Consider the following 18,723-nt stretch of genomic DNA (forward strand, 5'->3'; position numbering starts at 1 on the left):
TGAAGGGAGGTGAGGAAGTAAGAATAGGGAAGGCCAATTACTTTCAAGAAAGCTCTAAGCAAGAGGAAAGAGAACAGTAACTAGAAGAGAATAAGAAAAGTTCTTTTTCTTAGGAATAAGAAAGTATTGAGCATATTTCTGAGGGATGAAGCCAGTGAAAGGAAATGTTTGAAAATGTAGGGGAAAGAGGCTCCTTGAAGAAGGAGGGGAAGGGATTAAGAATAGAGGTAAAGGGATTAGTCTTACACAGAAGATGAGGCACCATTTCCTCTGAGATAGCAAGAAAGGAGCAAAAAAAGTTGGTAAGAATAGTAGTGGGAAGATGAGAGATTACCTTTATTTTTCTATAAAGAAGAAGACATGTCTGAATATGTGCTTACAGAGAGGGGAGTAACAGTGGTGTAGCCAGCTTGAAAGTAAAATACAAATTAGGAATATCTGCTTGGTGGAACAGGGCTGGAACCAACCAGGGACACATAAAATGACTGTTAAGTGGTCCTAAGACTATAGGACTACAGTCAATATTAGAGACCATAAATCTGTAATTATACCAAGTAACATGGCTATGGGATTTATTTCTTTGTGGTAATGTTTAGTTTTCAGGGCATAAGAGCAGAGAAAGTAGAGAATGAATGGGATTAACAGGGCAGGTAGAGTGGAAGGATAAAGAGGCAAGGTGGAATAGATGAGGTGCTACACCACTAGGTTTTGGCTCGATAGGGAAGAAGGTAGGAAAAGGTGGAAAAAGTGGAGTTAAAAGTGTAGAGGTCTCCATGGGATAGAAGAACCAGGTTAGCTGGAGTAAGAGTGTAAGAACTGGAGTACAAAAGCTCAAAGAACTATCAGTGCAGAGTGTTTTATAGGTTGTACATGGACATTCAAATCTCCTGGGATTGAGAGGAAGAATCAGGATGGAGAGGAAACCACCTACCTAAAGCGGTTTCCAAAGTCCTTAATGGAGAAAGAAGAGTCACTAGGAGAGGTATAGAGTGGTATAGCTAACTGCAGTAGACCTAAAAGGAGGAAGGAGTTTTGTAAGGAGCAAGGGGAACACTGAACCTGTCATGGACCGTGCGGTTCATGGGGTGTGGGAAAATGAGTAACCTTTGTAGTAGAAGGTAAAAGAGAAATTATATTCCTAGAAGGATAGTTAGGTTGCGAGTAAGACAAGAGTTAGAGAGATCTGGAAAAAAGTTTCTCAACCTTTGAAACTCTTCAGTTAACCAGATACCTCAGATAGTATCAGAGGCCTAATAGTAGCGAGTATACTCTTTCCTTAGGACTCCAAATGGAGTGAAAAGTCACTGGTGAACAGGAAAAGATGCTCAATTTCACTAATGATTAAAGAAATGCAAAATAAACATGACATAAAATGCATAACCTATCAAATTGGCAAAGATTAAAAAGATGGATGATAACCATTGCTGGCTATGTGGAGAAAGAGGCATTGTTGGTGGGAATGGAAACTGGTGCATCCTATTTGAAGGGCAATTTGGCCACATCTAGTAAAGTCTGAAATATTCATACTCTTCAACTGAAAATCCACTTTTAAGAATGCCCACACATATAAAGATATATGTTCAAGGATATTTGATGCAACAATGTCTGCATTTGTGAAAAATGTGAATAACTGAATTGCCCATGAACAGGGACCATGATAAATTCACTTAATGGAATATTATACAGTCACTGAAAAGAATGAGGTCACACTGACTGAACTGACCTGGAAAATGTTCATCATACATTAAGTATAAAAAGTTAGTTGCAGAAAAATATGCACAACATAATCTCATTTTTACAAATTAGTAATAATATATGTAATTATATATATGTTGAAAAATTCTAGACCTGTACTGTCCAATATGGTAGTCACTAGCCACAAGTGGCTATTTAAATTTAAATTGATCAAAACTAAATAAAATTAAAAATTCAGTTCCTCACTCTCACTAGCCACATTTCAAATGTACAACTGCCACATGTGGCTAGTGGCTATTGTATTAGTACAGATCCAGAACATTTCCACCATCACAGAAAGTTCAAATAGTGCTGATCTAGCAGCATACATTAAACTATTAATAGTGTGTGTTGTGGGGCAAACTACAGGGAATATTTACATTTTATATTATATATTTCTGAAATGTTTACTTCTTAGATAACATACATGTATAACTTTTGTAATGAGAAAAAAATAAATAAAATAAAGATAATGAGAGACAAAGCAAGAGAGGGAGGGATACTATAGTGTTTTTGAGAGCAACAAGAATCTCACTAATTACCAGGGTCTTACGGGCAATGGGGAACCAATGGAGGATTTTGAGTTTAAAGTGACATTATCATATGTGCTCAAGAAATATGGCTTTAGAAGCAATCTGGTGGCCATACTGGGGGGAGCAACTACTAGAGACAAGTAAACCAGTCAGGAAGTTATTATAGTACTTAAGGCAGAGGTGGGGAAGAATGGATATTTGAGAAACGCTTTTGAGGAGAACTGACAGGATGAGGCAATTGCCAGATGGAGGGGAAGAGAGAGAATTCAAGGTTGACAGAGTTTTCAAGCTTGGGATACTGGATAGGTACTGATGGAGATGGGAAGCACAGGATAGTCGTGCAATCAAAAGCCTATCTTTTTCATCCACTCATTTAAATTCAACCAATATTTATGAGGTTGTACGGTCTATCAAATCTATCCCTCTTCTCCATTCTCACTCTCTTTGGTCTAATGAAGTCAGTTTCAGAAAGGAAATACAAATGTATGGGTATAGGGCATGCGAAAAAGGAACAGTATAAAGAATGGCTAGAACAGTGGGCTTGAAATGACCAAGAGGGTCACATAGTAAGCACTAATAATAAATTACAGTGAAAAATGTAGGCAACAGGACTAGGAAGTTGGAAAACAATAGGGCTGGATATTTAAGATAGTTAATTACACACGCTCTCTAAAAACCTTTTAAGCCAGAAGCTATAAATCTCATTATCTTCAACTGAAAAAATGACAGCAGAGAGGTGAAGAGTGATTCTCTCCTTTTCTTTACTTCTACCAAATAATAGGGGTGTGGTGAAAAGAGCAAGTTCTCATGTAGGAATGTATAAACAAAACTTCAAAATGAGAAAATGTACACTCCAAATTTCTTCTTCTGTTTTTTTTTTTTAAACATTACCTAACAAATGATACAGAAGCCAGGGTTCTGAAGGTCAGAAAATAAGTGAGTCAGCATAAATGAGTGATGAAGCCTACTTAGACTGCATTCAGAGGCAGACCTATACAAAGAAGTCAGAAAATTGTCGGCTTTATACTCAGAGCTCTGAAATCCCATAGAAACACAAGCTCTGCATTTATTTTACACCCAGTCTTACTTCCACTTGATACCTTAGAATCAACACAAAAATACATCAGAGTATTTGAGCTGGAAAGACCATGAGAATATTTGAGCTGGAAGGACCATGAGAGATTATCTAAGAGTTTTTAACTTGAGATCTGGGGTCTGTGTACCCCATGAAATTAAGGTCTATTTTCTGTATGTATAGCCATATGTACATTTTTCTAGGGGCAGAGGGTCAATCATATTCTCAAAGAGCTCAGTGGGCCCCCCAAAACTTATACCATTAGATTCTAGTAGAACCACCTTGTTTTACAGACAGAGAAACTGAGGCCCAGAGAAGGGAAGAGATTTTCCAAGGGCACGCAGTAAATTAGTGGCAGACCTGAATCTAGAAACCAGGTTTTTTTTCAATATTCTTTCTACCATGAATATACTGCTACCTCAAGAGATCCCATAATTAAGTCAGTACAAGTTCTTAAAAGTCCTGATTATTAACTGTGGTGGGGTGGGGATGGTGGTGTGCTGAATTGGGCGATTGGGATTGACATGTATACACTGATGTGTATAAAATTGATGCCTAATAAGAAAAAAAAAGTCCTGATTATTACCTTTGCAATGAAAATTCCAGCATCCATAATAGCTTTAATGTGTCTCAACCACCCTGAGCTCTCCAGGCCGCTAAGAAATTCACTCATTGTTGGAGTTTTCAATTCACAAACTAAGGTAGAAAAGGAAGCAGAGATTGAAATTCACAATTACCTCAGTTTATTCACCAAGAAAGGGGACAAAGTGGATCCCCATTTTGTAAATGAGGAAGCTGAGGCACAGAAAGGTTAAATGATTAGTTGGAAACCGCACAGTGAATCAGGGACAGGACTAGGGCTAGAGCCTACCGTATCTCCTAGCTCGGGTCTCTGCTTTCTTGACTTGTAGAACCCACCCCAAGCCCACAGAGATCTCTGAAGAACAGAGCCAGAAGACTGAGTCAGCATCCACAGGAAAATACTCACATCTCCTCTGATTAGAAAACACATTTGATTCCCATCTTAACTCCTCCTACTCAGCCTAACTTTGTAGACCCTTAGCATCTGTCTCTGCTTCCACATCCCCACCTACTCCCTTGCAGCCCTGTGCTGTCTCAACAGGTTGAAAAAAACATCAGTTAATTTTCATGCATTTTGCACTGGTTATCCAGCAGAGGGCAATCTTTTGCCTCAAAAAATCTGCAAAAAGTCCTCTTACACTCCTACTATAGAATATTCTGGGACAAAAAAGAAAGGAGGAAGAGACCCAAGGAAGAGGAACATTAATATCCTAAAAGGGCTGCAGACTGAGAAGACAGGATCTGGTAAGGGTTGTGTAAGGGAGAGGTCCTGGCAGAAAGCATAAGTGAACAATTGAAGAAAAGAGAGGAAGAACACGGAGTTCACTTAATGAGGGCAGGTTTTCCCTATGTGTGCCTGAGATGACATACCATATCATGGAATCCTGGGTAGTGGCTTTGGGAGAAATGTTCTAGACTCAAGAGTCCTGTAAAGCCCTGATCTCACCTTGCCCCCATTCTGATCCCAATTACATTGCGGTGATGACAGATGACCCAAATTGTCTGATAGCAGCTTTATTCCTTTGAAGTCTAAATTCGCCCCCTTCATCAGCACAGTGATGAAATTGGACTGACTCCTTACAGCAGATTAAATGAGGAAGATGAAATAAATCCCAATTCATTTGTATTTATTTTGACCTACCCACCCCTATACAGCAGTCTCTGTAATTCTATAGAGAGAAATTATTTCCATAGCCACTAAACCCAGATGAACTCCACAGAGTTATGAAAACTGAACATTGTAGTTCCTCTGTCAGACCAACACTGCTATAATTCAGTACTATCTATGCAAACTGGATTTATACTATAGTCAAAAATCTTATCACCTGTTGATTCTGCTCACCTGGTTGCTTTTATGTTTCACCACAAAATCAGGCATACTTTTTGCTTACATAATTATGCAAGCTATATAACCTCTGGCCAAGCCCAGGTGAAATCCCTGTACCTTCCAAGAGTTTCTGCAGGCTGCTCCGCATCACATGGATGTTCTCAATGCCCATGAACCTGAAGCGAATGTTGGAATAGTTGTCTTCTTTTTCATACCCCTTCCCAGCTGCTCGGTTGGCCATGGCATTTAACTGCAATATAAAGGACATAACAGAACAGATAGGGCAGATGATAAAAGAACATGGTTCATCAATCTCAATGCTTCATTCTAAACAGTTTTAAATCTTACCCATTTAAAAAGAAGTTAGATCACATAGGGCACATTCTGGAATGAAGAGAATCTCACTGGCATTTAGATCAGGTATCTTAAGTAACAGAGTAGTATAGGGAAAGAGAAGGAGATTTAGTGTTTTTATTTTATTACTAAAACCCTGCTTAAGAGATTGATTGAAGGATATGGCAGCTATGAGGATATCTGATCTGAAGAACTAAAATAATAATTTTGAGCTTCCTATCACAAACAAATGGGCTTTATACTGAGAAACATGTGAAAGTTCAAAAATCCTTATAACTGAAAAGCTCTAGAAAGAAGTCTAAGAACTTCAGGGCCAATTAATTATAAATAGCTACTCTAGAAAAATGTCTAAAACATGACTGCATAAGATAAATGACTTTCATTCACTGATAAAATTGAAATGGAGATACCAAGAGCTGTTTTAACACTATATTCAGCTTGTGGTAATCAGAATACTTCTAGGTCATATGAAGAATGTTGGGTGGGGTAGTGAGTAAATGAGACTTGCAGAGAGGAGATATTAATCCAAAAACTAGAAAGGGGCTTCCCTGGTGGCACAGTGGGTTGAGAATCCACCTGTCAATGCAGGGGACACGGGTTCGATCCCTGGTCTGGGAAGATCCCACATGCCACGGAGCAACTAAGACCGTGCGCCACAACTACTGAGCCGGTGTGCTGCAGCTACTGAAGCCTGCGTGCCTAGAGCCCGTGCTCCGCAACAAGAGAAGCCACCGCAATGAGAAGCCCGCGCACAGCAACGAAGAGTAGCTCCCGCTCGCTGCAACTAGAGAAAGCCCATGTGCAGCGACGAAGACCCAACACAGCGAAAAATAAATAAATAAAATAAATTTATATATATAAAAAAACTAGAAAGCAGCCAAGATATCTTCTATGATTATAACCATCTTACTAATTAAATGTTTTTCTGTTGTCTGGGCCTATTTTCTAATCTCCCATTGTTGTGCATTTCAGAAGGTAGGAGGAGAATGCATATGGATAGGGTGTAGTTTTTGTATTAATAAAAAAGAATGCCATTAAAAACCTCAAAAGCACAAACTATTCACATTAACACATGCAGGGAAGAAAAATCTACATGTCAACATATTCTATTTAGAATGCAGGATATTTGTTAAAGGGAGAAACATGATGGTAATTTTGATCTCTTATCACACAAAGAATGTCACTGAGCTTTCATTAAATTAAGGACAAATCAATGAGACACCTGAGGAGGTGTAAGCAACAGCCACCTAGTAACAAAAAAGTTTGTTATGACTGATGGATGCTTCAGCAAATGAAACAATAATTACAGCAGTCCCTACCCAGGTCTGGGCAGCAGTAGAAAGGCCAGCTACTACAGATAGCTAGCTACATCATACCAGTATACACTCTTTGGGAACAGGACTGGCATATCTGAGAAACTGCTACATATTAGCAGCCTAATGTTCAAGTAGGAAAGAACATATAATATTTACTGAGCCCCTAGTATGTATGTGCCAGACACTGTGCTAGATCCTTCACTTATATTATCTCATTTAATCCTCATGACAGCTCCTAAAGATAGGTACTATTATTATTCCCATAAGGAAACAAGTTCAGAGAGGTGAACCAATTTCAACCAGGATCATATGGATAAAAGCTGAAGGCAGGATCTGACCCCAGATTTGACTGACTCCTAAGAATGTAACTTTGTCACTACAATACAGTTTCTACTAAAAGTATATATCTAGCCATCCAGAAGAGGAGTGTTGCTAGATATTTCTAGGCTCTCTGAGAGAGGAAAAAGAGACCTATCAAAAAGGACTTTTTGGTCTTTCATTTGGACAAAGGGCATCAATCCTTTAGTTTTTCAAAAGCTTGGTACTTCTCTTTACCATTTTAAGACTAATACTGATGGAAGACACAGATTTGATTAAACTCCTTCTAATCCCAGAATGTCAAATGCAGTTATAGTTGAAGCCAGACAGCAAAGTTCTGAGAAACTGAAGGATGGTACCTGAGCAGAAAGGGAAATTATTTTCTCTATTGAGCCCAGTCAGTTCTAGGTAGCCCTGCAGAATAGTCAGTGAGAGATCCCCAAAATAGGCAGACATCTGTCTAAGACCACTATCTGGTTTCAAGCACAACCAATTGCTTAACTCTGAAGTCACAACCACCTGGTTTAGGCTTAGAATATAAATCACTGACTTAGCAATCCCTAGTTAGCAATGAAACCTCCTAATCATCCACAGTCAACATATCAAAGTATAAGCAAAATTATTTCTTTCTGGGGCTGTTTGTAAAAAGAACAGCCTTTAAGAAAAGGAAATCTGTCCTTTACTTGCCTTGTGGGGCACAATTAATTCCTCTACGATCCCTTATTAAAGCTAGACAAAATGTTGAGGGTCAAGGAATTAATGCAGAGAGTTTAGGTTGATCTGAGGACCCTCCTCTCTGTGACATTCACAGGCAGTGGCAAGACTAAGTTGTTCAAAGTACCTTCTCATAGTCTTGCTTGACAGTGACAGCTATGATAAAAGGAGTTCCAAATGGCTTACTCAAATGACTTTACACAGTTATGACATAATAAGCCCATATACACAAACCTAACTTTCCCATTAACACTGCAAAGCTCAACATGTGGGGAAGGCGATTATAACATGAGTAAAGTAGGAGTATTAGAGAGGTCATTGATACATAGATACCTTTGGTCTGGTGTCTACAACATACATAAACTGGCTCCCTGGGTTCGTCTGGCTAATAGCCTCTAGCAGGAGCTCATCATCTATGCAACGAGTATAAAATCCAGACAGAGGCTGGCTACAGCGGCAAATGGCAGCCTGTAAGGAAAAAATGTATCAGTTGAGTGGTCAAATGTACAGGTGGTCAAAAATCCTCCTTGATCCCATGTTCAGTGAGTAGAAGAAGAGGATGAAACAACTCAGGATAGTGAAGTAAAAAGAAATGTAGCTCTGAAGCCCAGGCATTCCAATGACGTTGGGCTCAGCCTCCTGCCTCCCTCCCCACTCCAGCATGTGGGCTGTATTACAACAAACTGTTGCTCAGATAGTCTTTTTTTCTTCTACATGGCTATGATTCCCAACCCAGTCTCGGCAAATCCAGACTACAAGAAAATCACACCCTGAGTGTTTCCTTAATAAAATTCTATCTATTTTCAATATGTATTAGGCTAGTATTTACCTGAAACTTTCTTGCTTTTTATAGTCCCAGTAATATCACCCATATAAACCAGAGGCTCACAGTGACAGCAGAATTCAAAGACCTAGAGTCTCTTAAGAGAACAGGGTTCATTCATTTCAGGAGTTAATGCCAAATCAGACGGCTGGTTTGTTTCAAGCCATTTCAATAGGAAAACAACATAGCTATTTAGCAGATACATCTGGTAATAATTTGTTAGTGAACTGCATTACACTTTGGTGTGTTTTTTATGGAGTCTGCTTACTTCAATAGTTTGACACAAAGACACCCACTTGTATTACTGTACTTTTTAGCACTTGATAGTTGCCTACCTGAGAACTTGACTGTTTGTGTAATTCCAGATCTCAGAGAGACCACAAGAGGCAAGAACTATTATCCCTTCCTATGGAAGGGGACTCAGAGGATTCAAGCGAAATTTTCCCCTACTACCTTAAATTGTATGAAAAATAGTGAGAAAGAATCAAGGACATCTGTGTTCCAGTGGGAGGCCACAGTCCCCAAATATCCTTTCATACAGCTGTTCTCTTTTATTCAACAACTTGCCATCAAGCAGGAGTCCACAGAGAAGAAAAGAAATAAATGAACACACTACAAATGTCACTTAACATCTGCACAACACTTTACAATTTACAAAGTACACATACATTTTTCTCTCATATTACACACTTAAAAACTCTCAGAAGTACTAAAGTTCAGAGAAGTAACTTGCTTGAGGTCACATAGCTAGTAAGTGGCAATGGTGTGACTTAAACCCAGGTCTTCTAGCACCAAGTTAAGTTCTCATGAGAGAAGTTTGCTCAACTCACATTGTTCTCTTTGTAGAGGTAGGAGAGCACAGGCACACGTTCTTTACTTCTGAACTTCGAACTTCCAACCACCGTTCCCAATGTAACAGATTTAGGAACCACAATGTCAGGAGGGTAGGTACTGCATATCTAAAACAAAATAAACTCAATTTTTTTTAAACTCAATTTTTTTTACATATTTTTACCTGCTAGCAACAGGTTAGAATAGTAATCACTCAAGAATTAGCTGTCTGTTATTTATCATCTAGAATCATCCATTCCTCAGAAATAAGAACAAACTTATCCTTGATGGGAGGACATTCAAGATGGCAGAGGAGTAAGACGTGGAGATCACCATCCTCCCTACAAATACATGAAAAATACATCTACATGTGGAAAAACTCCTACAGAACATCTACTGAACACTGGCAGAAGACCTCAGACTTCCCAAAAGGCAAGAAACTCCCCACTTACCAGGGTAGGGCAAAAGAAAAAAGAAAAAACAGAGACAAAAGAAAAGGGACAGGACCTGCACCTCTGGGAGGGAGCTGTGAAGGAGGAAAAGTTTCCACATACTGGGAAGCCCCTTCACTGGCAGAGATGAGGGTGGTGGGGGGGAAGCTTCGGTGCCACAGAGGAGAATGCAGCAATAGGGGTGCAGAGGGCAAAGCAGAGAGATTCCCGCACAGAGGATCAGTGCCGACCAGCACTCACCAGCCTGAGAGGCTTGTCTGCTCACCTATTGGGGCGGGTGGGGACTGGGAGCTGAGGCTTGGGCTTTGGAGTTCAGATCGCAGGGAGAGGACAGGGGTTGGCTGCGTGAACACAGCCTGAAGGGGGCTAGTGCGACACAGCTAGCTGTCAGGGAGTCTGGGAGAGAGTATGGAACTGCCTAACAGGCAAGAGACCATTGTTTCAGGGTGCGCAAGGAGAGGGGATTCGGAGCATCTCATAAATGAGTTCCAGAGATGGGCGCAACTGCGGCTATCAGCGTGGACAACAGAGACGGGCATGAAACGCTAAGGCTGCTGCTGCCGCCACCAAGAAGCCTGTGTGCAAGCACAGGTCACTATCCACACCTCCCCTCCCAAAAGCCTGGGCAGCACGCCACTGCCAGGGTCCCGTGATCCAGGGACAACTTCCCCGGGAGAACACATGGCACGCCTCAGGCTGTTGTGATGTCACCTTGGCCTCTGCCACTGCAGGCTCACCCCACATTCCGTACCCCTCCCTCCCCACGGACTGAGTGACCCAAGGCTCCCTAATCAACCACACCTTGAACCCCCTCCTGTCTGGGCAAAGACCAGATGCCAGAGGGGGACCTACATGCAGAGGTGGGGCCAAATCCAAAGCTGAACCCCAGGAGATGTGCGAACAAAGAAGAGAAAGGAAAATTTCTCTGGGCAGCTTCAGGAGCAGCAGATTAAATAGCAACAATCAACTTGATGTACCCTGCATATCTGGAATACCTGAATAGACAATGAATTATCCCAAAATTGAGGTACTGGACTTTGGGAGCAACTGTAGACTTGGGGTTTTTGCTGTATGTGACTGACTAATTTCTGATTTTATGTTTATCTTAGTATAGTTTTCAGCACTTGTTATAATTGGTGGCTTTGTTTATTGGTTTCGTTGCTCTCTTCTTTTTTCTTTAATTACTTTTTAAATATTTTTAATTTTAATATTTTTTCATTTTTTATTTTAATAACTTTTTATTTTATTTTATTTATTTACTTTTTCTTTCTCTTTTTTTCTCCCTTTTCTTCTGAGACGTGTGGCTGACTGGGTCTTAATGCTCTGGCCGGGTGTCAGGCCTGAGTCTCTGAAGTGGGAGAGCCAAGTTCAGGACATTGGACCACCAGAGATCTCCCGGCCCCATGTAGTATCAATCAGCGAGAGCTCTCCCAGAGATTTCCAACTCAACGCTAAGACCCAGCTCCATTCAAGAACCAGCAAGGTCCAGTGATGGACACCCCAGGACAAACAACAGCAAGACAGGAACACAACCCAATCCATTAGCAGAGAGGCTGCCTAAAATCATAATAAGGTCACAAACACCCCAAAACACACCACCAGACGTGGTCCTGTCCACTAGAAAGACAAGATCTAGCCTCATCCATCAGAACACAGGCACCAGTACCCTCCACCAGGAAGCCTACACAATGAACTGAACCAACCTTATCCACTGGGGGAGGACACCAAAAGCAAAAGGAACTACGAACCTGCAGCCTGCGAAAAGGAGACCCCAAACACAGTAAGTTAAACAAAATGAGAAGACAGAGAAATATGCAGTAGATGAACGAGCAAGGTAAAAACCTACTAGACCAAACAAATGAAGAGGAAATACGCAGTCTACCTGAAAAAGTATTCAGAGCAATGATAGTAAAAATGATCCAAAATCTCTGAAATAGAATGGAGAAAATAAAAGAAATATTTAACCTAGAAGAACTAAAGAGCAAACAATGAGGAACCACACAATAAATGAAATAAAAAATTCTATACGAGGAATCAACAGCAAATTAACTGAAGCAGAAGAACAGATAAGTGACCTGGAAGATGAAATAGTGGAAATAACTACCACAGAGAAGAATAAAGAAAAAAGAATAAAAAGAATCACGACAGTCTCAGAGACTTCTGGGACAACATTAAACACACCAACATTGGAATTACAGGGGTTCCAGAAGAAGAAGAGAAAAAGAAAGAGACTGACAAAATATTTGAAGTGATTATTGTTGAAAATTTCCCTAATATGGGAATGGAAATAGTCAATCAAATCCAGAAAGCACAGAGTCCCATACAGGATAAATCCAAGGAGAAACACGCCAAGACACATATTAATCAAAATATCAAAAATTAAATACAAAGAAAAAATATTAAAACCAGCAAGGGAAAAGCAACAAATAATATACAAGGGAATCCCCATAAGGTTAACAGCTGATATTTAGCAGAAACTCTGTAAGCAAGAAGGGAGTGGCAGGACACATTTAAAGTGATAAAACGGAAAAACCTACAACCAAGATTACTCTTAACGAGCAATGATCTCATTCAGATTCAACAGAAAAATTAAAATCTTTACACACAAGCAAATGCAAAGAGAATTCAGCACCACCCAACCAGCTTCACAACAAATGCTAAAGGAACTTCTCTACACAGGAAAGACAAGGGAAGGAAAAGACCTACAATAACAAATCCAAAGCAATTAAGAAAATGGTAATAGGAGCATACATATTGATCATTACTTTAAATGTAAATGGATTCAATACTCCAACCAAATACACAGATTGGCGGAATGGATACAAAAACAGGACCCGTATATATACTGTCTAGAAGAGACCCACCTCAGATCTAGGGACACATACAGACTGAAAGTGAGGGGATAGAAAAAGATATTCCATGCAAATGGAAATAAAAGAAAGCTAGAGTAGCAATTCTCATATCACACAAAATAGACTTTAAAATAAACACTATTACAACAGACAAGAAGGACACCACGTAATGATCAAGGAATCAATCCAAGAAGAAGATATAACAATTGTAAATATTTATGCACCCAATGTAGGAGTACATCAATACATAGGGCAAATGCTAACAGACATAAAAGGGGAAATTGATAGTTACACAATAATAGTAGGGGACTTTAACACCCCATTTTCACCAATGGACAGACCATCCAAAATGAAAATAAATAAGAAAACACAAGCTTGAAATGACACATTAAAAAAGATGGACTTAATTGAAACTTATAGGACATTCCATACAAAAACAACAGAATACACTTTCTTCTCAAGTGCTCATGGAACATTCTCCAGGATAGATCATATCATGGGTCACAAATCAAGCCTTGGTAAATTTAAGAAAATTGAAATTGTATCAAGTATCTTTCCTGACCACAACGCTATGAAACTAGATATCAATTACAGGAAGAAAACCATAAAAAACACAAACACATGGAGGATAAACAGTATGCTACTAAATAACAAAGAGATCACTAAAGAAATCAAAGAGGAAATCAAAAAATACCTAGAAACAAATGACAATGAAAACACAAAGAACCAAAAACTATGGGATGCAGCAAAAGCAGTTCCAAGAGGGAAGATTATAGCAATAGAATCCTACCTCAAGAAACAAGAAACATCTCAAATGAACAGCCTAACCTTACACCTAAAGCAATTATAAAAAGAAGAACCAAAAAAACCCAAAGTTACCAGAAGGAAAGAAACCATAAAAATCAGATCAGAAATAAATGAGGTCCTCTAGAGAAGATGGCGGAAGAGTAAGACGCGGAGATCACCTTCCTTCCCACAGATACAGTAGAAATACATCTACACGTGTAACTGCTCCTACAGAACACCCACTGAACGCTGGCAGAAAACATCAGACCTCCCAAAAGGCAAGAAACTCCCCCCGTACTTGGGTAGGGCAAAAGAAAAAAGAAATAACAGAGACAAAAGAATAGGGACGGCACCTGCACCAGTGGGAGGGAGCTGTGAAGGAGGAAAGATTTCCACGCACTAGGAGCCCCTTCGCGGGCAGAGACTGCGGGTGGCAGAGTGGGGAAGCTTCGGAGCCACGGAGGAGAGCGCAGCCACAGGGGTGCGGAGGGCAAAGCGGAGAGATTCCCGCACGGAGGATCAGTGCCGACCAGCACTCACCAGCCCGAGAGGCTTGTCTGCTCACCCGCCGGGGCGGGCGGGGCTGGGAGCTGAGGCTCGGGCTTCAGTCGGATCGGATCGCAGGGAGAGGACTGGGGTTGGCAGCGTGAACACAGCCTGAAGGGGTTAGTGCACCACAGCTAGCCGGGAGGGAGTCCGGGAAAAAGTCTGCAGCTGCTGAAGAGGCAAGAGACTTTTTCTTCCCTCTTTGTTTCCTGGTGCGCGAGGAGAGGGGATTCAGAGCGCCGCCTAAACGAACTTCAGAGACTGGCGCGAGCCGCGGCTATCAGCGCGGATCCCACAGCAACAGGGGCGCAGAGGAAAAAACGGAGAGATTCCCGCACAGAGGCTCGGCGCCGAGCAGCACTCAGCAACCCGAGAGGCTTGTCTGCTCACCCGCCGGGGCAGGCGGGGCTGGGAGCTGAGGCTCAGCTTGGGTCGGATCGCAGGGAGAGGTCTGGGGTTGGTGGCCTGAACACAGCCTGAAGGGGTTAGCGCACCACAGCTGGCTGGGAGGGAGACCGGGAAAAAGTCTGCAGCTGCCGAAGAGGCAAGAGACTTTTTCTTGCCTCTTTGTTTCGTGGCACGCAAGGAGAGGGGATTCAGAGCGCCACCTAAACGAACGCCAGAGACTGGCGCGAGCCGCGGCTATCAGTGTGGACCCCAGAGACGGGCGTGAGACGCTGGGGCTGCTGCTGCCGCCTCCAAAAATCCTGTGTGCGAGCACAGGTCACTCTCCACACCGCCGCTCCCGGGAGCCTGTGCAGCCCGCCACTGCCAGGGTCCCGTGATCCAGGGACAACTTCCCCGGGAGAACACACTGCAAGCCTCAGGCTGGTGCACCGTCACGCTGGCCTCTGATGCCGCAGGCTCGCCCCGCCTCCTCTGTACCCCTTCCTCCCCGCGGCCTGGGTGAGCCAGAGCCCCCGAAGCAGCTGCTCCTTTAACCCCGTCCTGTCTGGGCGGGGAACAGACGCCCTCAGGCGACCTACACGCAGAGGCGGGTCCAAATCCAAAGCTGATCTCCAGGAGCTGTGCGAACAGAGAAGAGAAGGGGAAATCTCTCCCAGCAGCCTCAGAAGCAGCGGATTAAAACTCCACAAACAACTTGATGTGCCTGCATCTGTTGAATACCTGAATAGACAACGAATCATCCCAAATTCAGGAGGTGGACTTTGGGAGCAGGATATATTAATTTTTCCCCTTTTCCTTTTTTTGTGAGTGTATATGTATAGGCTTCTGGGTGAGATTTTGTCTGTATAGCTTTGCTTTATAATAGCTTTATTTTACTTCACTATATTATAGCCTCTTTCTTTCTTTCTTTCTTTCTATTTTTTCTCCCTTTTACTCTGAGCCGTGTGGACGAAAGGCTCTTGGTGCTCCAGCCAGGCATCAGGGCCGTACCTCTGAGGTGGGAGAGCCAACTTCAGGACACTGGTCCACAAGAGACCTCCCAGCTCCACGTAATACCAAACGGCAAAAATCTCTCAGAGATCTCCATCTCAACATCAAGACCCAGCTTCACTCAACGACCAGCAAGCTACAGTGCTGGACACCCTATGCCAAACAACTAGCAAGACAGGAACACAGCCCCATCCATTAGCAGAGAGGCTGCCTAAAATCATAATAAGGCCACAGACACCCCAAAATACACCACCAGACGTGGACGTGCCCACCAGAAAGACAAGATCCAGCCTCATCCACCAGAACTCAGGCAGTAGTTCCCTCCACCAGGAAGCCTACACAACCCACTGAACCAACCTTAGCCACTGGGAACAGATACCAAAAACAACGGGAACTACGAACCTGCAGCCTGTGAAAAGGAGACCCCAAACACAGTAAGATAAGCAAAATGTGACGACAGAAAAACACACAGCAGATGAAGGAGCAGGGTCAAAACACACCAGACTTAACAAATGAAGAGGAAATAGGTAGTCTACCTGAAAAAGAATTCAGAATAATGATAGCAAGGATGATCCAAAATCTTAGAAATAGAATAGACAAAATGCAAGAAACATTTAACAAGGACGTAGAAGAACTAAAGAGGAACCAAGCAATGATGAAAAACACAATAAATGAAATTAAAAATACTCTAGATGGGATCAATAGCAGAATAACTGAGGCAGAAGAAAGGATAAGTAACCTGGAAGATAAAATGGTGGAAATAACTACTGCAGAGCAGGATAAAGAAAAAAGAATGAAAAGAACTGAGGACAGTCTCAGAGACCTCTGGGACAACATTAAACGCACGAACATTCGAATTATAGGGGTCCTAGAAGAAGAAGAGAAAAAGAAAGGGACTGAGAAAATATTTGAAGAGATTATAGTTGAAAACTTCCCTAATATGGGAAAGGAAATAGTTAATCAAGTCCTGGAAGCACAGAGAGTCCCATACAGGATAAACCCAAGGAGAAACACGCCAAGACACATATTAATCAAACTGTCAAAAATTAAATATAAGGAAAACATATTAAAGGCAGCAAGGGAAAAACAACAAATAACACACAAGGGAATCCCCATAAGGGTAACAGCTGATCTTTCAGCAGAAACTCTGCAAGCCAGAAGGGAGTGGCAGGATATACTTAAAGTGATGAAGGAGAAAAACCTACAACCAAGATTACTCTACCCAGCAAGGATCTCATTCAGATGTGATGGAGAAATTAAAACCTTTACAGACAAGCAAAAGCTGAGAGAGTTCAGCACCACCAAACCAGCTTTACAACAAATGCTAAAGGAAGTTCTCTAGGCAAGAAACACAAGAGAAGGAAAACACCTACAATAACAAACCCAAAACATTTAAGAAAATGGGAATAGGAACATACATATCGATAATTACCTTGAATGTAAATGGATTAAATGCTCCCACCAAAAGACTCAGGCTGGCTGAATGGATACAAAAACAAGACCCATATATATGCTGTCTACAAGAGACCCACTTCAGACCTAGAGACACATAAAGACTGAAAGTGAGGGGATGGAAAAAGATATTCCATGCAAATGGAAATCAAAAGAAAGCTGGAGTAGCAATTCTCATATCAGACAAAATAGACTTTAAAATAAAGACTATTACAAGAGACAAAGAAGGACACTATATAATGATCAAGGGATCGATCCAAGAGGAAGGTATAACAATTGTAAATATTTATGCACCCAACATAGGAGCACCTCAATACATAAGGCAAATACTAACAGCCATAAAAGGGGAAATCGACAGCAACACAAACATAGTAGGGGACTTTAACACCCCACTTTCACCAATGGACAGATCATCCAAAATGAAAATAAATAAGGAAACACAAGCTTTAAATGATACATTAAACAAGATGGACTTAATTGATATTTATAGGACATTCCACCCAAAAACAACAGAATACACATTTTTCTCAAGTGCTCATGGAACATTCTCCAGGATAGATCATATCTTGGGTCACAAATCAAGCCTTGGTAAATTTAAGAAAATTGATATCGTATCAAGTATCTTTTCCGACCACAACGCTATGAGACTAGATATCAATTACAGGAAAAGATCTGTAAAAAATACAAACACATGGAGGCTACACAATACACTACTTAATAACGAAGTGATCACTGAAGAAATCAAAGGGGAAATCAAAAAATACCTAGAAACAAATGACAATGGAGATACGACGACCCAAAACCTATGGGACGCAGCAAAAGCAGTGCTAAGAGGGAAGTTTATAGCAATACAAGCCTACCTCAAGAAACAGGAAACATCTCGAATAAACAACCTAACCTTGCACCTAAAGCAATTAGAGAAAGAAGAACAAAAAAACCCCAAAGCCAGCAGAAGGAAAGAAATCATAAAGATTAGGTCAGAAATAAATGAAAAAGAAATGAAGGAAACAATAGCAAAAATCAATGAAACTAAAAGCTGGTTCTTTGAGAAGATAAACAAAATTGATAAACCATTAGCCAGACTCATCAAGAGAAAAAGGGAGAAGACTCAAATCAATAGAATTAGAAATGAAAAAGGAGAAGTAACCACTGACACTGCAGAAATACAAAAGATCATGAGAGATTACTACAAGCAACTATATGCCAATAAAATGGACAACCTGGAAGAAATGGACAGATTCTTAGAAATGCACAAACTGCCGAGACTGAACCAGGAAGAAATAGAAAATATGAACAGACCAATCACAAGCACTGAAATTGAAACTGTGATTAAAAACCTTCCAACAAACAAAAGACCAGGACCAGATGGCTTCACAGGCAAATTCTATCAAACATTTAGAGAAGAGCTAACACCTATCCTTCTCAAACTCTTCCAAAATATTGCAGAGGGAGGAACACTCCCAAACTCAGTCTACGAGGCCACCATCACCCTGATACCAAAACCAGACAAAGATGTCACAAAGAAAGAAAACTACAGGCCAATATCACTGATGAACATAGATGCAAAAATCCTCAACAAAATACTAGCAAACAGAATCCAACAGCACATTAAAAGGATCATACACCATGA

The 18,723-nt window shown here is 41.2% G+C and overlaps 1 protein-coding gene across 1 annotated transcript in view; it reads right to left on the reverse strand.

Annotated features, from left to right (window-relative positions):
• MTMR8 (myotubularin related protein 8) overlaps positions 1-18,723 on the reverse strand; it is a gene marked incomplete at its 5' end in the record, with an annotated part of 47,082 nt that overhangs the window by 9,013 nt on the left and 19,346 nt on the right. The window contains 4 exons of the mRNA XM_036841261.1: positions 3,929-4,038; positions 5,369-5,501; positions 8,287-8,421; positions 9,607-9,735. Coding sequence (XP_036697156.1) covers positions 3,929-4,038; positions 5,369-5,501; positions 8,287-8,421; positions 9,607-9,735 — 507 coding nt within the window. The remainder of the gene's footprint in view (positions 1-3,928; positions 4,039-5,368; positions 5,502-8,286; positions 8,422-9,606; positions 9,736-18,723) is intronic.

Source organism: Balaenoptera musculus, unplaced genomic scaffold (assembly GCF_009873245.2).
Source record: "Balaenoptera musculus isolate JJ_BM4_2016_0621 unplaced genomic scaffold, mBalMus1.pri.v3 scaffold_78_arrow_ctg1, whole genome shotgun sequence".
Classification (NCBI taxonomy): Eukaryota; Metazoa; Chordata; class Mammalia; order Artiodactyla; family Balaenopteridae; genus Balaenoptera; species Balaenoptera musculus.